The 26950-nt window shown below is 48.3% G+C and overlaps 1 protein-coding gene across 1 annotated transcript in view; it reads right to left on the bottom strand.

Annotated features, from left to right (window-relative positions):
* Positions 1–4411: 4411 nt before the first annotated feature.
* The window catches only part of LOC129711912 (multiple epidermal growth factor-like domains protein 9), a 149917-nt gene continuing 127378 nt past the window's right edge, over positions 4412–26950 (bottom strand). The window contains exons 5-6 of the mRNA XM_055659937.1: positions 13561–13824; positions 4412–8399 (exon numbers count right to left, since the gene is read on the bottom strand). Coding sequence (XP_055515912.1) covers positions 7951–8399; positions 13561–13824 — 713 coding nt within the window. The 3' untranslated portion in view covers positions 4412–7950. The remainder of the gene's footprint in view (positions 8400–13560; positions 13825–26950) is intronic.

The following is a 26950-nucleotide window of genomic DNA, read 5'->3' as shown; positions in this document are numbered from 1 at the left end:
AAGCCGGCCATTTCTTGCTGAGGGGAGGTGTTTGGAGCATGGATTCGGGTGTGGAGAGTCTGCTCTCTATCACACCACCTCATGTCCGGCTGGAGTGGCTTTGTGCCCCTGGTTTGGAGCGAAGGTTTGCATGAGCACTGTGTGTTGAGCTAGAGCACCACAGGACGCACCAGACCCCGCGACTAATCATGCGGAACATAGAACAGTGCAGCACAAGAACAGGCCCTTCGGCCCACAATGTCTGTGCCGAACATGATGCCAAGACCATCTCCTATCTGCCTGCGCAGAATCTATATCCCTCTGTATATTCATGTGCCAACCCAAAAGCCTCTTAAATGCCACTACAGGAACACCACCGATTTTCCGGCAACTGATGGTTCGACACCTCCTTTAACCCGGATATAATCATGAGAGCATTGTGTGCAGCGCTCCCCCCCACACAGGATGTGTGCCTCCACCTGAAAGAGTTAATTGGTAACTTATTTGTTCATTCTTTATTTAAGTTGCCAGCAGTCCGTGGTGCCTTAGAGAGACGGGAGGGGTATAATTAGTGGGTCAGAGGTGTGTTGTTGAATTATTATTACGTGACCTCTGCTGGTCCAGCAAGATGGATAATCCAGCAAGGCTCTGGAATCAGGGGTGCCAGAATATCGATGGTGGACCTGTATTATATCTGCCTCAACCACCGATCCCGGCAGTGGGTTCCAGACACTCACCACCCTCTGAAAATGCCCCGCACATCTCCATTAAGCTTTGCCCCATTCACCTTAAAGCTACGCACTTAGTGGCCTTGGGCTCCATCGCGGTGACAATACCTGTCTCTCCACACTTGTATGAACATTGACTTCAAGTAACCCTTGCTTTCCCTCTCTCTCCATCCCTCCCCTTCCCAGTTCTCCAGCCAGTCTTACTGTCTCCGACTACATTTTATCTGTTTGCTTTGTTGTTGCCTTCTGCCAACTAACAATGATCCATTCGACATTTTCCTTGATCTCCATTCCCTTTGCCGTGATTTCACACCTTCACACTTCCTTATCTATCTCCCACCTCCCTGACGTCAGACTGAAGGGTCTCAACCTGAAACATCACCCATTCCTTCTCTCCAGAGATGCTGCCTGTCCCGCTGAGTTACTCCAGCATTTTGTGTCCATTTCCAGCATCTCTCCACACTTGCCCTGTACAATTCTATCACCCCATTGTGATGCCATTCGATGGGCACAGGCCCAGTATAACCACTGAACTCATTCAAACTACCACAGTGAGGCTTCTCCGTCAACATTCATTGAAAATAACTCAGCATTTTCCACCTTGGCAGCAAGGCGGTTTCCCGCCACCAATTCCAGCCGTTTGCCATTTCCCGAATGGTTTCTCCATTGCACCGTCCGTTCCGACTGGCTAGGAGCCTGGTGACAAAAATGCCATGACAGTCAAGCGGTATTATTGAAACTTTTTTTTATTTGTTCACCAGTCATGTTTCAGTACGTTGTAAACTCAAAATAAGAATAAGGGAATACAAAGGTATACGAGGTTGGGATTTTGAAACTCCTGTCAATATGTACGTGCCCACCAGACCGTTTTAGTGGGAGTTACCATAACAGTGCGGTGGCAATACCTGACATTGCACACCCATCTCTGCTGTCTGATGCTCATCACGTCTGCCAACGACGTGGTGAAATTGGCCAGCAACGTGGTCAAGGTGTGGAGCAATAATCAAGCCCAGTATCTGCCGTTAATCGTCTCGCTACCAACTTAATGCCAATACTTATAGAACTAACTTTTGCGGCACAACAGAGTGGAAATATACCCTTGTTGCCTGGGAATAGAACCACTGGCACACACACACTGGTTACAGCCCATCACCCTGGCTGATAATAGTTTAGTTTAGTTTAGAGATACAGCATGGAAACAGGCCCTTCGGCCCACCGAGTCCATGCCGACCATCGATCACCCATTCGAACCAGTTCCGTGTTATCCCACATTCTCATCCACGCCCTACATGCTCGGGGAAATTTACAGAGGCCAATTAAACTACAAATACTAATTGAGACTTGTCAGCTATGGCTTCTGTGTTAATACCATTTGATGAGAATATTAAAAGGGATTGTTATGGGTACATTCTGTTTATGAATTAGCAACACATCAAAAACTATTTAATTCTGGAATGCGGTGTGAATAATTAGGTATTCAAACCCACGCACAGAAACTCCACTGGGTTTGAAATATGTGTTGAATCAGGAATGTCATGATGGCATATGCGTGTTTATTACTGGCCAGCTTTGTCAAACATGTTTTTGTCGGTCACAGTTTGAACAATTAAGCAGCGATCGTGCTTGAGATGTCATTATACCCCCCCCCCCCCCCCCCCCCCCCCAAATCTGTACCACATTGCTCTGAACTCACACACAGGGCCAATGATTGGATGATTATGGCGCACCCACTCCACCAGGTTACGGGTGGTGACGGATGCAGACTGCCAGCTGCAGGGCTCCTCGCCCCACCATTGCCGTCGACTCACTGCGACACCGCAGGAATGGGTGTGAAATGCCTGGATTTGCACATCTTTACAGATCAGTTACATTGTTCACACTGGCCCTTCCCGATTGCCAGCGCAGTACTGGAAGCAGCATTTACCCATCTCCTCGCTCTCAGCTCTTCACTGAAACGTAGCAACGCGTTAAGTTAGTGTTGCAAACTCAGCAACATTTTGCAGCTTCTAGACATTTTATACATAAATACAAACAATTAACATTTAGGGAAAGAAGTATGTACTCAGTCATAAACATCTTTAAACACACTCTTTTCTAAATACAAGTATTTACAATTTTCATTTGTAATCTTTTCTTTAAAATAAAGTTGCCTTATAGTGAACAACCAGGTTTCCACAAACTATTATCCATTAAAACCAAGTGCTGGAACTGTTGTATCTTCTTCAACTGGAAATATGGGAACCTTTTGTTGAACCAACTCCAGTAACTAATGCTTAAACACAAATGAATTGATACCGCCAAACTGTGGGTGTCCAAATCTGTCACTGTAAATGTTAACAGTCTGAAAAATATTGAAACTAAGGCATCTGAACGTGATCAAACATCTCCTGTGTGTGTGTGTGTGTGTGTGTTATCAGGCTTTGGAACACTGAAGAGAGTTATTGCAGCTTATCTTGTGCGTTGAGGTTCTGACTTGTGTATTTTATATCCAATACCCTGTTCTTTAGTGTAGTGCATCTTTTGCAACTTCCCTCCCTAATCGAGAAGTCGATGTTATTTTTTGTGTGGTCATTTTATGACAGATCCCGTAGTTAATTAATATCGTGGCTGAAGCTTCTGTTGGGTGATGGTGCCGATGTCCATGGAGGTGAAGAACATGAAGGACATTCATGCTTCTCGTTTAATCATCTCCAAACGTGGCAACTGGAAAGACCAGGTCTGTCGACAGACAGGGAAACCTCAGCCCCAACCCACGGTGAGCAAGTGAGAGGTGACCAGTCCCCACCCAAACACATCTGAGCCACAAAATGGACATGGAATGGCCAAATGATCTGGCATCCGCTACCCTTTGAAGATAGACACAAAGTGCTGGAATAACTCAGCGGGACAGGCAGCATCTCTGGAGAGAGTGAATGGGTGATGTTTCGGGTCGAGACCCTCCTTCAGTCTTATGAACGGTCTCCACCCGAAACGACACCCATTCCTTCTCTCCAGAGATGCTGCCTGTCCCGCTGAATTACTCCAGCTTTTTGTGCCTTTCTTTGGTTTAAACAGCATCTGCAATTCCTTCCTACACATTTTGTTTGCTATGGTCTGGTTCCTTCACCCACTGGGTACCAAACAACCATCTTGGAGACAGAGTATCCTGAACATTTGGTTGAAATCACCCTGTGTCTGTCTTGTCCCTTTTCATGCTGTGAAGGTTGGATCTGCAAGTGTAGATATCCTCCTGCATCTAAGAACAGGCAGTGGACCAGGGGGCAAAGGAGGGGGGTGGGCGAATTTGGGATTGTGACTCTGGGGGAAATGGGGAAGGATGGAAGATGGGGAACGTAGAATAGCCACGTGTAAACGCTACACAATACTCACAGGGCTTCCTCTCCCAAGGTCACTGTGAGGGCCAGCATCAAATCACTCCAAGTTGGGTGTATTCTGGTTGAACTGCAGACGATGGGCGGGGCAACACGAAGAAAGGGAGTGGATGGAGTCAATTTGACTCCACTAGTTTAAGCTGCTTCAGTGAGATCGGGATCGGGAACAGTCCCCCCATGATCTACTGGGGATTTGAGCAAGAACAAGTTCCATATCAATGTTGAAGAGGGAACTGCAGATGCTGGACAATCGAAGGTTACACAAAAAAGCTGGAGAAACTCAGCGGGTGCAGCAGCATCTATGGAGCGAAGGAAATAGGCAACGTTTCAGGCCGAAACGTTGCCTATTTCCTTCGCTCCATAGATGCTGCTGCACCCGCTGAGTTTCTCCAGTTCCATATCAATGTTCCCTCTCCAACCTCAACATCGCATTTTCTAAATGTTGAGGAAGAAACCGCAGAACTCAGCGGGTCAGGCAGCAACTCTGGAGAAAATGGATAGGTGACGTTTCGGGTCGGAACCCTTCCTCAGACCCTGAATCTGAAGAATTGAGTCTGAATAAGGGTTCCGATCAGAAATGTCACCTATTCCTTTTCTGCAGAGCTGCTGCCTGACCTGCCGAGTTACTCCAGCACTTTGTGTCCATCTTCTTTTCTAACACTGACCACACTTTAAAAAAAAATACTTTTGGTGTTTTAATGGGCGTTGGGCTGCCCTGGAGATGTGAAAGGTGCTATAGAAATGCAGGTTGGTCCTTCCACTCCAAGGGAGCGAGGGTGCCAGAGATCCGAGTAGCCTGAATGTCCTTCATGTTCTTCACCTCCATTCACATCGGCACCATTGGCCAACTGAAGCAGAGGTCTGTGGGAGACAGAAGGCTGAAGGTTGGTCCGTTTCACTGGGATGGGGAGATGGCAGAGAAGGCCGAGTCTAACCTCAAGGAGGGTTTGTAAGACGGAGATTTGCCTGCTTGTTGTTTCTGAAATACCAACAGCGTGCTGCCTCATCCTGTGGTGAGATTGGAGAGAATGGCTTTCTTCCAGTCACAGGAGAGAAGGATGGAGGGATTTAATGAGGGTTTTTAAAGTCTGGGAGAGTTTTAATTATGGAGAAGGCAAGAGAATGGGGTTGAGAGGAAAAGATAGATCAGCCATGATTGAATGGCGGAGTAGACTTGATGGGCCGAATGGCCTAATTTTGTTCCTCGAACTTCTGAACATGAAACCGTTCCCAGTGGCACCTGGAGTGAGGGGAGAACGAGGAGATTTATTTGGTGAGTGAGTGTCTGTGCTTGAGTGGTTGTTGGGAACAGAGTTGATGGGGACTGGAGAATGACCTGAAGGGAACAACGTTACGGGGCGAGCAGTCTCACGTGGGGCTGGGCATGTGGTGGAGGTGTGTACGGGCACCCGCTGGGTGGCGTGGCCTGTGTGGGGCGCGGTGATCAGAAGAGGTGCGTGTGGAGGCACCGTGCGGGGAGGGGAGCCGAGGGACGTTACCCTGAGAGCCTAACGCCCCTGAAGGCTGGTGGTGGTGGAGAGAGGGGTGGAAAAAAATCCAGCCACAATGTGAGGAAGCTGTGATGCCTCTAACTTCTGAGGCCAGGTTGTGTGGGGCAGGAAACCACCTGGCGATCACCCTGTGGGTTCTGAAAGCTCAACGGAAACATTCATTGAATGAACTGATTGAAACATCAAGGAAAGAGACCCTTCGAGACCACGCCAACCACCGGTCACCCACTGCGCGTGCTCTATGATATACCACTCTCATATCTACTTCCTACATATTAGGAGCAACTTATTGAGGTCAATTAGCCAACATGTCATTGGGTGGTAGGAGGAAACCGGGGAACATGGAAAACATGACACGGACACAACCAGAGGTCAGGATTGAACCCAGGGACTCTGGTGCTGTGAGGCAGGGGCTCTACCAGCTGGGCCATATCTGCAGTGTAAGGATTACAAGTGGACATGGCCAAAACCACCGGATCTAAACCAGCTCTGGGGAGAACGCATCTTTAAAGAGCATGGGCAGAAACCACCAGACAATGTCAACGCCAGCCATTGAGAAGACCACCGATGACATCGTTACCACAGTGAATGGTCCGTGCTCACCCACTGACGGGACCTATCGCTCTTCACGTGCGCGGGGCATCCGACGGAAAACGTGGGCTCCAACGTCAGCAGTGAGAGGTGGCCAGACCTCCGGGCCTCAGCAGAGAGGAGGAAGCAAACAAACCGGAGGTGTCGGTTCCCAAGGGAACACCAAACGAAAGGTGGGAAATTGGAATCGCTAAACGTTCTGTTGGCCGCGACAGTCACCTCAATGCTGTGGGTACCCGTGAACCTGTGCAGATAGTGAGGGGCCTACAACATAGTCTTAGAGGGGCAGGGCCGTGGGTTAGCGCTGCCCACACGGGGCCTTTGACCACATTCTCCTTGTGCACAACCTCAGGACAGAGCATCTCCGCTCCATCACTTCTTCCCGCCGAGGCTCGGTCGGGAGAATACTCCCTTCATTTTGTGCCGGCAGACTGATAGGAAACGGGCTGCAGCGTGAATACTCACACCCAGACCGTGTTCCACCTTCGTCTGAGGAAGGGCCTCGACCCCAAAACGTCACCCGTTCCTTCTCTCCAGAGATGCTGCCTGTCCCGCTGAGTTAGTCCAGCATTTTGTGTCTATCTTCGCTTTAAACCAACATCTCCAGTTCTTTCCTGCACGTGTTCCACCTTTGATTTACGACTGGCGCAGGGGCTAGTGATAGGGAATGGGACTGAATGTGACATGAGTATTTGAACAGTGTGCTGCTGCTTGAGAAAGGTCTTCTTCATATGTTAACTCAAAGAAACTGTTCAGGAGACTAGCTTGTAGGTTTCTTTGCAGCAAATTCAATTGCACCAAAGTATTTTGTGGCCCTATCTGTGCTTACAACTCTCGTGTTAGGGGGACTTTTTAAGGCTTCTGTTTATAATCGGCATTCCTGGATCTTAGCTCTTGCTAAGGAATCTACTGTTAGTTGGATAGCTGGCCTCACCAGGTGTGAGCCTGTTAAAAGCGTCCATTCATTCAGCATTAGCCTTGGGATTCAGCAATAGCTCCTCCTCTCCCGGAGATAAGACACTGATGAAGGGCCCCGGCCCGAAACATCACCCATCCTTTGCCTCCAGAGATGCTGCCTGACCCGCTGCGTTACTCCAGCACCTTGTGTCTATCTTCGGTGCAAACCAGCATCTGCAGTTCCTTCCCACGTTCACTGTGAGTGGGGCAGGAGGCTGGACCACACTTGCGTGACCCAATGCATTCAATACTGGAAGCACATCGGCCGTAAACACGATTATTGCCATTTTCCCCTCAGCAATCATTAGAAACTGTCTGTAGTTTACAAACAAACAAAAAATACAAGAGCTTCTCATCTTGTGAAATCTTTGCCCTCAATGTACATTCCAGTCATAGTCTTTATAAAATTATTTCCTTACAGGAATTTGAAGTCTTTCCAGTTGCATTGCAATGCCCGAGACCTGCTTGCTGTCCTGGGAAGGGGATGTCCATTGATTAATGGTCCCTCATCTCCGCACTGGGAGACGGCTTGAACCTGGACATCATTGAATCTTAGCTTTGTACAAAAATAGAAACTCATTTTTGGGGGTGTTTTTACACCAGTGAATGGTGTAAGCAGGACCCCATTCATTTGCTGCGGGCTTCCGTCTGGGGTGGGGGTGGGGTGGGGGCGTCATTCAGCTCGGTGAAGCCTCGCACCATCTCTGCACTGCTCTCATGTCACAGAGCGCGCGGCTGGTGCAATATACCAACGGGGTGCAGTCAGTCCGCCCTCCGGTCCTACACACTTGTCGTGGCCCGCGTAACTTGGCTTTATATCTTGTAGGAGGAGGTGATGGGGGCCGAGAGAGTCAGCTGTCCGTTGGGGACCACCTCGTTGCCGTCGTCCTCCAGCAGGCCCGACACGTCGGCGTTGGGGATGCTGTCGTGGTAACTGCTGAAACTGATGTTGTCTTCCTTCAGCTCGATGGTCCAGAAGGGGGCGTTGAGCTTTCGGTTGCGGTACTCGCGGTAAACGTAGACGCCCGCCACGAAGCCCATGAGGAGGACCACCACGGCAATGATGACCACCAGCACCACGATGTTGAAGCGGGTCCAGGAGATTTCCGGGGCTGCCGGGGCTGCCGTGCTCTCTCGGCTCTGGACCGTGCTCTGTGCCGTCAGCTGTACCGGCTGCTCGCTGCTGTTTGTCACCGCGGTGACCGGCGGGCTGGTGCTGCTACCCGTCTCCGTGGAGCTCGTGGGAAGCACTGTGGTTAACTCTGCCGCGGAAGCACAAGAAGCACAATGGGTTAATAAACGCAGTAGGAGCAGAGGGTGTCAGGGCCTTGCGGAGAAGGCAGGAGAATGGGGTTAGGAGGGAGAGATAGAGCAGCCATGATCGAATGATTGAAATAAAACTATTAAACAATGATAAAATGCCTACCTGTATCCTAATGCTACAGTGGCCCTGAGGGGCCCAAGCATTTGTGTCAGTCCTCACCACTATCACATCAACTACACAGCCTGTTATCTCACAGATCACAGGCTGTTAGCAGCATTGCCTATTCATTATGAATAATGGATGAACATTTAAAAACAGGACGTTTATGAAACAATACAATATAATCACGGACCCGGGTTCGATCCTGAATACGGGTGCTGTCCGTACGGAGTTTGTGCCCTTTCCCGTGACTGCCTGGGTTTTCTCCGGGTGCTCCGGTTTCCTCCCACAGTCCAAAGACGTGCAGGTTTGTGGGTTAATTGGCTTCGGTAAAAATGTAAATGCCCCTAATGTGTAGCATGTGCTAGTGTAACGGGGATTGCTGGTCGGCGAGGACTCGATGGGCCGAAGGGCCTGTTTCTGCCCTGTATCTCTAAACAAAAAATAAAGTGAACATCACATTTAGTTTAGTTTTAGTTTAGAGATACAGCGAGGAAATAGGCGCTTCTGCCCACTGAGTCCGCGCCGACCAGCGATCCCCGCACACTAACATTATCAGGACAATTTACAATTTACAATTATACCTAGCCAATCAGCCTACAAATCTGTACGTCTTTGGAATGTGGGAGGAAACCAGAGCTCCCGAAGAAAACCCATGTAGTCACGGGGATAACGTACAAACTCCACACAGACAGCACCTGTAGTCAGGATTAAACCCAGGTCTCTGTCACTGCAAGGCAGTAACTCTACCACTGCGGCACTGTGCCCTCTGAAGCAGGTGAGCACTAACATGAATTAAATGCGAATTACCTAAGGGACCTGCAAGCAATATCTGGCCAATGCGCTCTGTGACTCTTGCTGCAGAAGGGTTGGGACCTGCAGGCTCCTTCACTAGCTGTTCATTGTGCAATAAAAGCTGCAGGGCCAGTTAAACCAGGCCTCGCTCCAAATTATCTCACTTCACCAAGGTCACAAGAGAAATAACAAATACAGTCCCGTGAATAGCACATCATTATAGTGACGATCATTTAGCAATTTCATGCAGCTATTAAAAATACTTTGTGCTGACATTTGAAACAGAAACACAAAGGATGGATGGGGCCGTGTTGATTTTGCGATATCGGGAGTGAATTTGTGATGAGCCATGACTTTACCAGGCTTTTAAAAGCATAAAATTAAATCCACCATCCACTTGAAATCGGCCAATGTCCTCTAAATGAGACTATTATTCTTTATAGTCAGCTCACAGTTAAAGACTACTGGACAGTAATTGGATTAAAATATAACATGTTCATTGATAATACAACACGGCACAGTGGCGCAGCGGTAGAGTTGCTGCCTCACAGCGTTACAGACCCAGGTTCGATCCTGACTATGGACGCTGTCTCTACGGAGTTTGTACGTTCTCCCCATGATCGCGTGGGTTTTCTCTGGGTGCTCCGGTTTCCTCCCACACTCCAAAGACGTACAGGTTTGCGGGCGAATTGGCTTGGAAAAAATTGTGAATTGTCCCTACTAGTGTGCATAGGACAGTGTTAGTGTGCGGGGATCGCTAGTTGGCGGGGGCCGAAGGACTTGTTTCTGAGCTGTATTTTTAAACTAATTGTGAATGACTTTGCCCCAGTCTGTGCAGCAGTTAATCTGAACAACAGATACCTTTGCAGAGAGATGGTTCTCCAAATCAACGCCAGATGTGATAGCTGTCTCCTTGCTGGTGACCTGCACTCTGCCCGCCCGACTGTAATGTGGTCATTTAGTCACTCTGTCGACTCCCCTCAGAACAGTCTACACCAGTGAGAGTGTCGTACTTTATCATGCTGAGAAAGCCCATGACACAAATTGAAGTACTGTGACTGAGTTCTGGTTCCCGACCTCCTGTATTCACCATGTAGTGACAGAGGGTGAAATCAACATAGAACATAGAACAGTTGGGTACATGCCGAATATGATGCTATTTTAAACTAATCTCCTCTGCCTCTCCAAAGTGAAAGAATCATAGAAACAGACCCTTTGTCCCACAGCATCTATGCCGACCATCATGCCTATCTATATTAATCCCACTTGCCTGTATTAATTCCACACCGCTCCGTACCCTGATCATTCCAATCCTTGTCCTGATACCCATTAAATGTTGTTACTGTTCCTGCCAACTGAAACCGACTGGATACCGACTCATTCATTCTGAAACCGACTACTCTTTGTACTTACACTTCAGTTCTCCTGTACACAACCTCCCTCTAACATTGGACTTATAGCATCGAAGTTGGGAGGTCATGTTGCAGTTGTATCAGACATTGGTGAGGCCGCATTTAGAGTATTGTGTCCAGTTCTGGGCACCGTCTTATAGAAAATGTGTTGTCAAGCTGGAAAGGCTACAGAGACGATTTACAACGATGTTGCCAGGACTAGAGGGTCTGAGCTATAGGGAGAGGTTGCGTAGGCTGGGACTCTATTCCTTGGAGCGCAGGAGGATGAGGGGCTATCTTATCGAGATGTATAAAATCATGCGAGAAGTACTGTAGATCAGGTAGATGCACAGAGACTCTTGCCCAGAGTAGGTGAATCAAGGGCCAGAGGGCATAGGTTCAAGGTGAAGGGGAAAAGATTTAATAGGAATCCGAGGGGACCTTTTTCACACAAAGGGTGGTGGGTGTATGGGACAAGCTGCCAGAGGAGGCAAGGACTGTCCCAACATTTAAGAAACAGTTAGAAACATAGAAAATAGGCCAATCGGCCCTTCGAGCCCTGATCATCCAAAATCAGTACCCTGTTCCTGCTTGCTACCCATATCCCTTGATTCCGTTAGCCCAAAAAGGTACATCTAACTGTCTCTTGAATATATCAGTGTGGGCTGGGGACTAGTGCAATTTGACAAGTAATGGCATGTGGGTTGCAGGGATTGAACGATATAACATGGGTGGTGATTACTGGGTGAGCTGACCCTGACAGTCACCCCAGCAAGGACTGCGCTGTGCGGACTGCTACAACAGGGATCTCCACACTAACCTCGCTGAGATTATTCCACTGAACACAAAGTGCCAGACAGTGGCAGGACAGTTGCTGGCATGAAGAGCCGCTCGCTGCAGCATCTTTGAAGTATTCCCCGATGGCCCTGAGCAAATGTCAGCCGTGTTCACACAGCATGCAGCCTGCGCCCAGTGTTTGGTGGTAAACAATGGTATGCTGGGGTTGGGTTGAGGTGGGGGGGGCAGGGCTGCAGTGAAGAGCAGTTCCTCACCGCTTCTGTTCAATACCTTGTGGGTAGCACGGTGACACAGCAGCGCCAGAGTCCCAGGGTTCAGTCCTGACTATGGGTGCTGTCTGTGCAGAGTTTGTACTGTGGCTCCCTGCCGTTTTCTCCGGGTGCTCCAATTTCCTCCCACACTACAAAGACGTGCAGGTTTGTCAGTTAATTGGCTTCAGTAAAAGAAGAACAGTAAACTGTCCGTAGCCTGTAGGGTAGTGCGTTGTACGATGGTTCGATTGTCCAATGGGCCTGTTTCCGTGCTGTATCTCTAAACTAATCTTCAGGAGTTTTCAATGCACCTCCCGCTCCTGGCATGATTTTCCCCAGGGCCACACTCTAGGCAGGTGGGGAGCGGGTGGTGTGGGTGCTGGGGCCACAAGGGCAGTGTTATAGGTTACACCAGTGGACTGTGGGTAGGGTCGGGGAGGGCACTGCCAGTGCGGTGTGGGCAGCATCAGAGGTCACTGACTGTGGGCAGTTTCAATGAGCCGCGTCTCTTGCCCAGAGTGTGTGAATCGAGGACCAAAGGACATAGGGTTAAGTTGATCGGGAAAAGACAATAGGAATCTGAGGGGTTACCCTTTCACACAAAGGGTGATGGGTGTATGGAACAAGCTGCGAGAGGAGGTAGTTGAGGCAGGGACTATCCCAATGTTTAAGAAACAATTAGAGAGGTATATGGATAGGACAGGTTTGGAGAGATATGGGCCAAATGTTGCACGTGGGACTAGTGTAGCTGGGACATGTTGGCCGTTGTGGGCAAGTTGGGCTGTAGGGCCTGTTTCCATGCTGTATCATTCTATGGCTGTGAGTAGGGTGAAAGGGCACTGCCAGTACGTTGTGGGCTGGATCAGAGGATACAACATGTAAACAGGCCCTACAGGAGCACAGGAGCAGCACCTTGTACTTTGCTCAGGATTCCAGCACCTGCAGTCTCTTGTGTCTCGGCATCTATCAGCATGTGTGGCTAGGGACAGGGTCAGGGTGAGGCACTAACTTTGTGCCAGAGTCCAGCGTAGACGCAGGGCGGCACAGTGGCAAGGCTGGTAGTGCTGCTGCCTCATAGCGCCAGAGACCCGGGTTCGATCCTGACCTCGGGTGCTGTCTGTGTGGAGTTTGTTGGTGCTCCGGTTTCCTCCCACATCACAAAACACGTGCGGGTTTGTCGATGAATTGGCCCTCTGTAAATCGCCCCTCAGTGTGGAGGGAGTGTGTGGGACAACAGGAACTAGTCTGAATGGGTGATCGCTGGTCGGAGGGACTCGGTGGGCCGAAGGGCCTATTTCCATGCTGTATCTCTAAACTAAACGTCTCAGGCACGCTGGACTGCTATTAGAATGTGCTTCAAGTGGACAGGACGTTTGTGGACAGAGTGTGAGGGTTTAGTTTATTTTAGTTTATTGCCACGTGTACAGGGGGTGCATAAGATCATAAGTGATAGGATCCATTCGGCCCATCAAGTCTACTCCGACAGTCAATCATGGCTAGACACAAAATGCTGGAGTAACTCAGCGGGAGAGGCAGCATCTCTGGAGAGAAGGAATGGGTGACGTTTCGGGTGGAGACCCTTCTTCAGACGGGCCTTTTTGTGTCTATCTTCGGTATAAACCAGCATCTGTAGTTCCTTCCCATACAGTTGATCATGGCTGATCTATCTCTCCCTCCCATTCTCCTGACTACTCCCCGTAACCGTGATGTGAATGCTCTAGCGGGCAGACGTGCCGATCAGCAGCCGCGGTGTGTGGATCCTTACCCAGGCTGCAGTTGTGTGCCGCTGCGTCGCCGCGGTAACCCTCGGCGCACTGGTCGCAGTTGAAGCCGGTGGTGTTGGCGCTGCAGCTGAGGCAGCGGCCCGATTCGGAGTCGCAGATGGGCAGTTTGCTCTGCGGGTCACTGTTGCCGCTGCAGTGGCAGCGCACGCAGATGCTGTCCGAGTTGTGGTAGCCGTCCGCACACTCATCGCAGTGCGTCCCAAAGTAGCCCAGCAGGCACCCGTCACACACCGCCTCGCCCAGCACTGTGGAGAGAGGAGAGAGAGAGAGACGGGGTCATTCACCGTTACCCAGGGACACAGACCTCACCGTGGCTCCAACCCCACACTGAACTCAGGCCCATTCACAACTCCACAAGGCTGCTCCCGACCACCCGTCACACACCGCCTCGCCCAACACTGTGGAGAGTGGAGGAGAGGGAGCTGGGGCCATTCACCGTTCCCCAGGAACACAGAGCCCCTCCCCACACACAGATCCCAGGCACAGCACTTGGTTATCCCAGCCCAGTCCACTCCACCCTAGACACCCCCACCCCCACCCCCACACACCCGCACACATATACACACACACACGCATACACACACACACAGACAGACAGATACACACACACACACCTCCATCACACACACATACACACACACGCATACACACACACACCTTCATCACACACATACAAACACACACACATATACACACCCACCCACATAGATAGATACACACACACACACCTCCATCACACACACATATACACACACACCCACAGTCAGATACACGCACACGCCTCCATCACACACACACACCCACAATTACAGATATACACACACACACACATACACACACACACCCCCCCACACACACACACACACACACACACACACACACACACACACACACACACACACACACACACACACACACACAGGTAGATACACACACACACACACACACACACACACACACACACACACACACACACCTACACACACCTACACACACACACATACACACACACACACACACACAGGTAGATACACACACACACACACACACACACACACAGATACCTCCATCACACACATGGGCCTGTCCCACTTAGGTGATTTTTCAGGCGCCTGCCGGCGATTGTCAAGTTGCCGGCAGTCGCCTGAAAAACCAGCAACTGGAACGGCGACTGTCAGAGTGGAACACACACACACACACACATCGCAAAGGCAGGGACCAGGGCAAGCGGGGGGAGCGCTGTCTGAAATTCACACGGTGCAAGGTGATACAGACACACACCGCAATGAACAGGAAGGTTGCCGCTGTAGTTAAGACGGCTAGCACAGTGTACGGTAAGTCCATTAAAAGAGGGGGGGGGGGGGAGAGAAAGAGGGAGAAGGAGTGGAGAGACAACTTTTAAGAAGCCTTAATACACGGCTGTAAAGCTCGGCGGACATTTAACATTAACGGTCGGTTATCCTTGGTTCTGAAAACGACTGCTTACGTTTTTTTCCCCCAATGAGCCAATGAAATTCACTGGTCAGCACCGGCTGCAACCAACAAGAACCTCTGAGAACCTTTGACCTCCTGGCGACCCACCTACGGCTCGAGAATTCTCACCACTCTCCACGGCAGCTTCATTCGAGTCGCCGCTAATTTTTCAACATGTAGAAAAATTCTCGGCAACCATAATGAGGCCGCGACTAGTTCCAAGAATGCGGGAACTCCTCACGGCCATGAAGGCGACTCCCCGGCAACCACTCTCCGAACATGTGGCTGCATAGTCTCCTGCAGTCGCCTTAAATGTCATCTAAGTGGGACAGGCCCAACACACACACACCCACATACATACACACACACACACACACACACACACATCACACACACACACACACACACACTTACATCACACACACACACACTTGCATCACACACACACAGCTCAATCACACACACAGAGTGCCAGTGTTCTGAAGGGGCTACTCCAAGTTCGATCGGGGAGGGTGGTGTTTCCCTGTCAGTTTGCTCCTGATGGTCCAAGATGGTCCAGGCTCTGGCTGCATTTTTCACCCACCATCCTCATCTTTGGACACCCTGTGCGTAGGGGAGAGGGTAGGGCTGAAGATGTCCTGGTTGGGTTGCTCCTGGGCCTGGCCAAGCTGGCCATCCGCGAGTCACAGCGCCAGGCGGCGGAGGGCTCTACCCGGGCCAGCTGCCTGCCGCTTTTCCGGGGTTACGTCCGTGCCAGGGTGGGATTAGAAAGGGAATACGCCCTGTCTGTGGGCACCCTGAGGGAGTTCCGGGACCGCTGGGCTCCGCAGGGTGTTGAATGTATCCTCAATAAGGATTGTATCATAATTGTATAATAGTTTATTATGGATATATGTTTGTATTGTATTTATGGTGGTGGGTTCTGGCTTGTTTTATTGTGGTGTAAATATTATTTTTTAATAATTGAATAAATATTAATACAAAAAAAAAAAACACAAAAAAAGATGGTCCAGGCAGCGGCCGGTCGATGTTCACACCAGAGTCGGCTGCCTACCCCTCCTCCGTGCCTAAGTCCGTGCTCGCGTGTCCCTGGAGAGGGATCAAGCGGTGTCCACTGGGACTCTCTAGACCCTCCGTGACCACTAGTTGCTGCGGGGAGGGTGATTTGTAGATAAAGATGTCACTATTGTGTTGTAATGATTGCCGAATGTAATGTGACTATTGAAAGCCTTTGCACCTTCTGGTACACTGTAAATTGCAATTACTGAATCAAATCCTTGTAAGGAAAATAAAGAGTGCCGGTGTTTGCATGTTGTGTGACATTGTGGCCAATCCTCTCCCTTGTCATTGAGTTGTGTTTTTGAAGCGGACGTGTGGGTTGATTTTCCTGCGGCACTCTCGCCAGCATGGCAGTCGCTGCTGTGCCTCAGATTCAGTGTGAAACCCACTGTGGCACCAGACGTCTGTGGGAGTTGAGACCCGTCTGCCGTGTTATAACGCTGGGCTGGCTGCTGGTAGTCAGTTTGCCAGCACTAATTACTGCAGGGTTGGCCACAGAAGGAGAACGGTAATCACAGATTTTAGCCCACAGAATCGTTACAGCAGGGAAGGAGGCCATTTGGCCCTCTGCGTGTGTACTGGTTCTCTGGAAATGAAATCCTACAATCCACCATCAGCTCACTCCCCCACCAGCCATGTGGATTATTCCCCCTAGATCCCTCTCTAACTCCCTGGTTAACACTACCATCGAAACTGGCTCCACAACTCCATGGGGCGGCACAGTGGTGCAGTGGAAGATTTGCTGCCTTACAGCGACAGAGTCCTGGGTTCGATCCTGACTACGGATGCTGTCTGTACAGAGTTTGCACGTTCTCCCTGTGACCTGCGTGGGTTTTCCCCGGGAGCTCCGGTTTTCTCCCACACTCTAAAGACGTGGGGTTAACTGGCTTGGTAAAAATAGTAAATTGTCCCCAGTGTGTGTAGAATAATGTTAGTATGCAGGGATCACTGGTCAGCGTGGACTCGGTGGGGTGAAGGGCCTGTTTCTGCGCTGTATCTCTGCACCTCGCTACTCACTGCCTCAATTACTTTTGGTTCCAATTTTGGATCCAATTATACAGAAACACCATGGATCCCATGTGTCCTAACCTTCTGGTCACCTTTCACACCTCCTTTATCCCACATAGTCTATCCTTCTGGTCTTTTCTCACAGCCAGTTTATTCCACCCCACCTCCTCCGATCTCCACTTTCAGTCTGAAGAAGGGTTCCAAACCGAAACCGTATCTATTATTTTTCTCCAGAGATGTTGCCTGACCTGCTGAGTTACTCCAGCATTTTGTGTCAATCTACATTCTCTCCTTATTTACAGAAATTTAAGTTTTAGAGATGTAGCATGGAAGCAGGCAATTCAGTCCACTGACTCCCCGCCGACCAGCCATCACCCATACACTAGTTCTATCCTACACGCTAGGGACAATTTACCAAGGCCAGTTTACCTACAAACCTGTAGATCTTTGGAGTGTGGGAGGAAACCGGAGCACCCGGAGAAAACCCATGCGATCACGGGCATAACGTACAAACTCCGTACAGACAGCAACCCATAGTCAGGATGGAACCCGGGTCTCTGGTGCTATGAGGCAGCAATTCTACCGCTGCGCCTTTCTACCTCCAGAGATGACTGCAGTTTAAAAATATCAAATGTATTAATTAAGTTAGGCAGTCGGGACTTTTAAACATCTTGTAGGCCAACAACCTGCCATTGACACCAACAGCAAGGAGGATATGCAAACCAACACCTCTTTGTTTACAAAAAAAAGTACTGCTATAAAACAATTCACCTCAAATATATCAAAGATTTTTTTCAAAGTTCGGTAACAGTATATATTTTATCCTGATATCTACTGCTATTTCGCAATTTTCCACTTGAATTACTTTTCTTGGCGAGTGCACTGACATTAAACTGTCAAAGAGCAACTTTCAAAGGATTGCTCTCCAAAGCTTTTGACGAGTTTAAAACTGAGAGCTGTGTTCAGTGAGCACAGTTAATCTTGTTTTTCGCGTGGTTACTAAATAACGCCAAATAATGTCCCTTGTGTTTTGGGCGTGGGAAGAACAATATTACAGTTCATTGCTGTTTTTCACAAAGTGGCAGTGCACGATGCCAGATTATTGACTCAGAGTCATACAGTCCCTTCGGCCCACCACCTCCATGCTAGTTTTTACAGGTGAACTGGAACCATTCCCTTGCACTTGGACTTGTCCCTCCAAACCTTTCCTATCCATGTACCTGTCTAAATGACTTTTAACCACCACCAGTGTGTTTGTTTGCCTTGACAGCTTTCTCTGGCAGCTTGTTCTACGTACACATCAACCCTCGGTGTGAAGAGATTGCCCCTCAGGTCTCGTTTAAATTCCATCTGCCAATCCTTGGCCCACTTCCCTGCTTGATCCTGATTCCTTTCGTACACATAGATATCCTCTTCAACGTCCACGATACCACCAGTAGTGGTGTCACCTGCAAATTTACTAAGTTCAAGATGAATCACCAGATCTTTAAGGTTAATTGGAGATTAATTTAGCTTAGTTTCTTATTGTCACGTGTTCCGAGGTAGAGTGAAAGTTTTTGTGTTGCATGCTATCCAGTCATCGGAAAGACTATACATGATTACAATCATGCCATCCACAGTGTACAGATACACGATAAATAACATTTAGTGTAAGATAAAGTCCAGTAAAGTCCGATATATCTCCACTTTTTTCTTTTTTTCTTTTTCCCTTTTGGGTTTTTTTGTTGTCAGGATCAAACCCGGGCCTCTGGTGCTGTGAGGCAGCAACTCTACCGCCGTGCCACCCTTAAGTTGTGGGTGTTGAGGCCTTGCTTTTCAACATTGTTATGTGGAAGAAATTTTCAAAATACCAGTTCTGCAAGCTTTACATTTTTTTTTTAATTCACATACTAAAATCCACTCCAATTAATCTTGGGCGGCAAATCTATTGTCCTTGTGATAAATAATTCTGCATTTGGGGCTTACTAGTGTAAGGTGACGGATCTCAGCTAAAGACAGCACTGGTAGATTAGATTAACAGTTCATTACACACAGCATTGAGGACTGCATCAGTCGTGAATGTTATCGGACTGACACCACATAATCTACCACACAGCTCTTGAACAGCATGCTGTGCCAAAGGGAACAAGTTATTTTACAGTAATTTATTTTAAAGGTGATACTGAGCCCGCACCGACCAGCGATCCCCGCACATTAACACTGTCCTACACACACTTGGGACAGTTTACACTTAGACCAAGCCAATTTACCTACAAACCTGTACGTCTTTGGACTGTGGGAGGAAACCGAAGATCCCGGAGAAAAAAAACCACGCGGTCACGAGGAGAGCGTCCAAACTCCGTACAGACAGCGCCCGTAGTTGGGATCGAACCCGGGTCGCCGGCGCTGTAAGCGCTGTAAGGCAGCAACTTTACCGCTGCGCCACCGTGCTGCCCTTTAGTCTTTAACTAAAGTCTGGAAAGGTATGTTTTAAAATTGGAAAATAATCTCCGAGCATGCAGCCTTGTCCAGTCTGTTTCAAACAGATACCAGGATTATCACGAGTAAAGCACACTGCTTGGATGGAAATCCAGAAACTCTGACAGAGCAGTCAGATCAAGCAATGCCTGGCCAAATACCAGGTATAATTATCATCATTCAGCAAATTAGACTTTAGAGAGACAGCGCTGAAGCAGGCCTTTCAGCCCACCAAATCCATGCCGACCAGCGATCACACTGTACTCTAGCACTATCCTACACACTAGGGACAATTCACAATTTACAGAAGCCAATTAAACTACAAACCTGTATGTCTTTGGAGTGTGGGAGGAAGCCAGAGAAAACCCACACTGTCACAGGGAAAGAACGAACAAACTTCGTACAGACCGCACCCGTGGTCAGGATCGAACCCGGGTCTCTGGTGCTATGAGGCAGCACCTCTACCGCTGCACTACTGTGCCGCCCATTGCCTCTCCTGGCCCTCCTGCTCTGAGGGACAGTTGTAAACCAGGTGGGTTTCTTCACAATCCAGTTGTTTCAGGGTCATTGTTACTGAGACGGTGCTTTTCATCCATTCCAGATTCACTTCATTGCTTTAATTTGAATGAACCGTTGCGTTGAAATCCTGTCAGTGGATCAATGACCCACAACTCTGCCTGACCTCCTGGACTGAATTCCCGCATCTTCACCCACGACACCAGGTAAGAAGGAAATTGCCTTAACGTGGCTGACTATGTCTGCACACCAAATCACAAAACACTTATCTATCTTCCAAACAAACCCCCCCCCTCACCGATATCCACCTATCACTTGCCAGAAAACAAAGACACAGAGTGCTGGAGTAAGTCAGCAATTTAGACTGCATCTTGCTCACCTCTGGAGTACATGGAAAAGTGGCATTTTTGAGTCGAGACCCGTGGTCAGAAAGAAGGGTCTCTGAAAAGTCGCCTATCCATCTTCTCCAGAGATGCTGCCTGACCCGTTGAGTTACTCCAGCGCTGTCCCTTTGTGTATTAACCAACACCTGCAGTTCTTCGTTTCGAATCCAATGAAGGGTCTACGTGCTTTGTTCATGATATGTCATTCCCTCCACAAATGCTGCCGACCCACTTAGTCCCTGCACTAGGAGACTATTGCCACAGGTCACAACGTTTTTGGGCGCTGCACAAAATTATTTTTGGAGGAAAGAGAAATTGGTTGGGAAGAAGCTCTTTGACCTGCTCTTATCGATTCGAATCCATCTTTCTAGGAAAATCCTTTGGTGAGGGATAGTCACATTGGCAGCAATCTGCCAGTTGTGGAGCAGCTAAAATCCCCCAGGCTTTCATATGTCAATGAGATTATTTCATCTCTTCGCCCAAATCTGATGCATGTGGGGGCAGGGGCAAAGATGTCAAAAGAATTTAATCAAAGAATGAATTGAACAACCAGAGATAATTACACACTGCCATTAGCTGCACAGCAGGGAGTATCATTGCTCTGTTATCCTCGAGTCCTATTTTGCTGAGTAGCCTGTTAGTGTCATAGTAACACTGAAGCTGTTTTATATCCTATCTATGCCTGGGCCACACTAGACGTTGAACAGTCTTTGGGTAAGTGGTGTTATCCTGAAAGCTCTATTGATTTGATTGTTTATCGTGTGGCCTGGAAATGCCTGGTGTCTCGATGGGATGACAGGCATTCAAACAAGCAGCCCCACGTCCCATTCAGGGAGAGCCAAGCAACCTGGTTTATCGGAAGCCATTTGTCCTCCAGCCACTAAATGCTGGAGTAACTCAGTGCGACAGGCAGCATCTCTGGATAGAAGCAATGGGTGCCGTTTCAGGACGAGACCCTTCTTCAGACTGAAGAGTCCACTTTGTGTCTATTTTTCCAGTGAACCTCAGTTACAGTCGGTTCCAGGGCAAGTCGGGAGTGTTTTCTCCGGAATGTTCCGAGAGGTGTGTCTCATGGGAAAGACTTTACTGATGCACTTCTGAAGCTGAATCCACATGTATTAGACAGCCAGCTCCAGGCAAATGCTCTGGGAATGAACATAATCACCCTTAACTTTGGTGGAGGCTATTGTCAATGGAGCACAATGGAATAAACAGCACATTTCATGGCCAGTCATTTCAATACTGCTGAAGTGGTTGGAAATTTAACGCGACTCCCCCTTTGTTAGCAAGATGGATATGGAAAGAAAGCCCCCTTTGCAATCGAGACCAGGAAACTGTGTAGTGGTCGAAGATAAGACACAAAAAGCTAGAGTAACTCAGCGGGTCAGACAGCATCTCTCGAGAAAAGGAATGGGTGACGTTTCGGTTTGAGACCCTTCTTCAGCTGTGAAGTGGTCACAGCTGACGAGATGCCCACAGTCTCTGCACAGATCGAGTCTCCAGATAATCCCAGCTTCTCAGCCAAAAGATCATGGCTCGTGGCTTGTTAAGTGGCAATATTGTCTGGTTATTGGCAGTTATTAAACTGTTATTGACAGTCATTGGACAGCATAGATGCATTTTAGGCAGTCAGTGGGCAATAATGGCTTGTCATTGTCGGCTATTAGACAGTATTAGGGAGTTTTGATGACAGGATTGGCCAGTTATTGATAGTTATTGGGCAGTATTGGCTGGTGATTTGTTTGCAGCACAGTAAAGTGTTTGCAAAAATCCTACAGGGAGCCTAGTGAGGACAAGGATCATTGCAACAGAGGTGGAAAGAGATAGGAGTGAAGAGAGGGGAGGAAGGAGGGAGCGGAAGAGTTGCTCCCTTACAGCGCCAGAGACCCCGGGGTCAATCCTGACTACGGGTACAGTCTGTGCGGAGTTTGTACGTTCTCCATGTGACTGTGTGGGTTTTCTCCGGATGCTCCGGATTCCTCCCACAATCCAAAGACGTGCAGGTTTGTAAGTTTGGCTTCTGTAAATGAACCTCAGTGTGTGGGATAGAACTGGTGCATGGGGTGATCTGTAACTCCAAACTAAAAACTGGAACAAAAAGTGAATTTTAACCTCAGGACCACATAGTTTGCACGTTGCTAAGTGCAAACGCCCTGTGATGCAAGGAAGGTCGGAACAATGAAACATTAATAGTATAAAAAACTATTTTCTTTGCAGCTAAGGTAATGTTAAGATCTCACAAATGCTTATTAAGAGATGTAATTATCAGTTAAATAGTGACTGAACTAATTACACTATAACTTTTCCGTTGCTTAAATAAGCAAACCCATAATTGCCATTGCTGTCTCCTCCTGCCCCCCTGGAGTCTGGCAACTTTAACCAAGTCTCCAACCCAGTACATCCATTTCCAACCTCACTGATTTATCGCTGGGGAAAATCAATGGGAAATATCAATGCCGACACACATTCAATACATTATCTGTGTGCGTCTTGATGTTTAGACTGGTGCATCTATATCTTGGTACAAAACTAGGAACATCAAACTAAAAGCAAATGTGTAGGAAGGAACTGCGATGCTGGTTTACAGCGAAGATAGACACAAAGTGCCGGAGTAACTCAGCGGGACAGGCAGCATCTCTGGGTATAAGGGATGTGTGATATTTTTGGTCAAGATCCTTCAACAGACTTTATTCAAGCAAATGTTGCCTTTGTTGGAATTCTGAAATATAATTAGAAAGCACTGGAAATCCTCAGCAGGTCAGGCAGCATTTGTGGAGATAAAAATAAGAGTTGCCTATACAGGTCCTCCAGAGATGCTGCCTGACTCGCCGAGTTGCTCCAGTACTTTGTGTTCTATTTGTAGGAGAATGTTGATGTCTAATCTCCACAGTCTAATAAGTCCACAGTATGGAATTGTTCTGTTCTGGATATGAAGCACAGTGGCACAGCGGTAGAGTTGCTGCCTTACAGTGCCAGAGTCCCGGGTTCGATCTTGAGTATGGGTGCTGTCTGTACGGGGTTTGTACCCTCTCCCCGTGAGTTTACTCCGAGAACTTCGGTTTCCTCCCACACTCCAAAAACATGCAGGTTTGTAGGTTAGTTGGCTTGGTATAAATGTACAAAATTGTCCCTGGTGTGTGTAGGAGGGTGTTAATGTGTGGGGATTGCTGGTTGGGGCCTGTTTTGCACTCTAAACTAAACTAAAGAGTGATTTCAGATCCGTTCCTCTGCAGAGCTGGGGAGGGTTGATAGTTGAGCTCAGCGGGACAGGCAGCATCTCTAGAGAGAAGGAATGGGTGACATTTCGGGTCGAGATCCTTCTTCAAACCCATTCCTTCTCTCCAGAGATGCTGCCTGTCCCGCTGAGTTACTCCAGCATTTTGTGTCTACCTTCGATTTAAACCAGCATCTGCAGTTCTTTCCTACACGTTGCTAGTTGAGCTAATCGGCAGAAATCCAGCACAGCAGCTGCAGCCGAGACACCGGGTTCAAGGAGTCGGCTGTTTAATCTGTTCAGTCGGGAGGTCAGAAGCTTAATGAAGATGTTTATCTGAGTGGCAGTGAGGACAAAGAGAAGTTGTCTTGTGAGGTCCGTGCCAAGTGAATGTTAGGAGCTCAGCGAGAAGCCGCCGCTCGCTGACGAGGTTATTTGCTGCACGAGCATCAGTCACAAAGGATCAGAGCTTCTCTGCAGATTTACAGGGGCTGAAATTGTTCACGCCAGTAAAACAGCAATCAGTCCCATCAACCATCAAGGCGACACGGTGGGGCAGCGGTAGAGTTGCTGCCTTACGGCGCCAGAGACCCGGGTTCGACTCTGACTACGGGTGCTTGTATGTGCGGAGTTTGTACGTTCTCCCCGTGACCTGCGTGGGTTTTCTCCGAGATCTTCGGTTTCCTCCCACACTCCAAAGATCGGTTGTTTAAGAAGGAACTGCAGATGCTGGCAAATCGAAGGTACGCAAAAATGCTGGAGGAACTCAGCGGGTGCAGCAGCATCTATGGAGCGAATGAGATAGGCAACGTTTCGGGCCGAAACCCTTCTTCAGACTGATCGTAGGTTAATGGACTTGGTATAAGGTAGATGCACTTGGCTTCGTGTTGGAGGTAGATATACGATAGTGGCTTTTCAGCAGCTTTTAGAAAGGTACATAGATAAGCAGAGAATAGAGGGAAATGGATTATGCCCAAGTCGATAAGAGATGGTCATGGTACCATATCCGGCAGATATTGTGGGCCGAAGGGCTCATTCTTGTGCTGTACTGTTCTATGTTCAATGTAACCATTCACATTGTGCAGTACAGGTGAAATCAAAATGGCATTCAGACTGCAACTTCCTTCAACCGCAAGGTTGGTTGTACAGGACAGATACAGGCCCTTCAGCCCACCAAATCCAGGCACACTGTGTTGCACATCTTCTTGAATCCCATTTGCTTGCACTAACTCTGAATCCTTCCCTATTTATCACTGTCTAAATGTCTGTAACATGGTGATTGTATCTGATTCCATCAACTCCTCTGGTGTCATAACGAAACAACTTTTATATTCTGCGCCTCAACCTGTGAAGGCAACCATGTCATATCCTTCTTCACCAAACGTGTGTTTATTTATGTTGCCAATTTCAGGACACTGTGCACTAGGACCGCCATCTTTCTTTGTAATGTACCAACGTAACTGCATCATCTTGCACTTGGACTTAAATTCCATCTGCCGACATTCCATCCAATTTGCCGTCTGATCTATATTGTGCTTTAGCCTTAGACAACCTTCCTCACCGCCCACAACACCACCAACTCTTGTGTCATCCACAGACATAGCACCCATACCTTCTACATTCACATCATTGTAGTTGATATAAACATAGAAAATAGGTGCAGGAGGAGGCCATTTAGCCCTTCGAGCCAGCACCACCATTCATTGTGATCATGGCTGATCGTCCCCAATCAATAACCCGTGCCTGCCTTTTCCCCATATCCATTGATTCCACTAGCCCCTAGAGCTCTATCTAACTCCTTAGAGCTCTATCTAACTGTAAACATCAAATAGTAGTATAGTAGCATATCTTTATTGTCATTTTCCTGAGTACTCACATACCCAGAGGAAACAAAAAAAACGTTGCTCAAGCAGTGCCCATTCAGTGTGCAGTAAAAAATAAATAGAAATAAAAATACATATATCATGAACAAATTAAACACTCTACTCTCCACTAAACATCAACAGGCATTCCGATCGGCAGCGGCACGACAGTGGCTCTTCTGCAGTGTGTCCAGGTTGGTGGTTGGTGCGCGATACTTTGGCAGGGGGCAAAGTCCGTTTATCAGTCTTATAGCCTGCGGGAAGAAGCTGAGGAGCATCCTGCTGGTTTTGCAGCTATTGCTCCTGTACCTCTTCCCAGATGGCAGGATGGAGAATCAAGTGTCCCATCCTCATCGATCCCTGCGGCACACTACCGGAGACTTCCGATTGGAAAACCATCCTTCCACCACCACCCTCCTATCATCAAGGCAACGTTGGATCCAATCATCCAGCTCGCTTTCAATCCCCTATGCATTAATCATTTGGACCAGCCTACCGCTGGAGACCTTGTCAAATGTCTTAGTGAAGCCCATGTAAGAAACAACTACCAGATGGAAATATACTTTCAAGAATCAAGAGTTTTATTGTCCTATATCCCAGATAGAACAATGGAATTCTTACTTGCAGCAGCACAACAGAATATGTAAAGATAGTACACTGTAAACAATATAATAAAAAAGAGCAAAAAGTTCATCGTGTGTATATATACACATACTCACACACATACATACATACACACACGCACACGTGTATGTACAATATGTATTTTATATATATCTATATTACTAAAAGTCTGATCTTGTTCGCTTTTGGCCCACTGTGCTGCGATTTCCGAGATAACGCCTCCACCAATGGCCGTCATTTTTGGCCACCTCGCTCAGAGCCCTCCTCCGCCTTCCGGTACCAGAGGATTTTTCCCATCAATGAAAAATCAGAGAGATATTAATGTTTTTTAAAAAATCCCCATTCTCTCTGCTGCCCCCTATGGCAGCAGAAGGAGGGACTATAAAACCCAGAAGTGTAGTGCCTCACTCAGTCTCTGCCACACCCAGGAAGCGAGAGGGTCACGGCTCTCTGAGCTGCGAATAACACTGAGCGCACGTCTACTCCACGGTGAGTCCCCTCGATGCGTGTTCACAAAATGAATTTTGGTTGTCGGGTGGCCTGCAGCCCAATTGTTTGCCTCGCCTTTTTAACAAGTTTGGGTTCACAAAATGAATTTTGGTTGTCAGGTGGTTGCAGCCCAATTGTCTGCCTTGGCTTGGCTTTTAAAATCGGTGCAACATTTGGATGCCAGCCCAAGAATCCATTCGGCCCACAATGTCTATACTAGCCCTCTGGAAACCAGTACCTTCGGCCCGCAACACCCATATTAGCTCAACAGACAGTCTCCCCACTG

This window comes from Leucoraja erinacea, chromosome 31 (assembly GCF_028641065.1).
Source record: "Leucoraja erinacea ecotype New England chromosome 31, Leri_hhj_1, whole genome shotgun sequence".
Classification (NCBI taxonomy): domain Eukaryota; kingdom Metazoa; phylum Chordata; class Chondrichthyes; order Rajiformes; family Rajidae; genus Leucoraja; species Leucoraja erinaceus.
The sequence above is the reverse complement of the archived record's forward strand: the minus strand, read 5'-3'. Positions and strand labels throughout refer to the sequence as shown.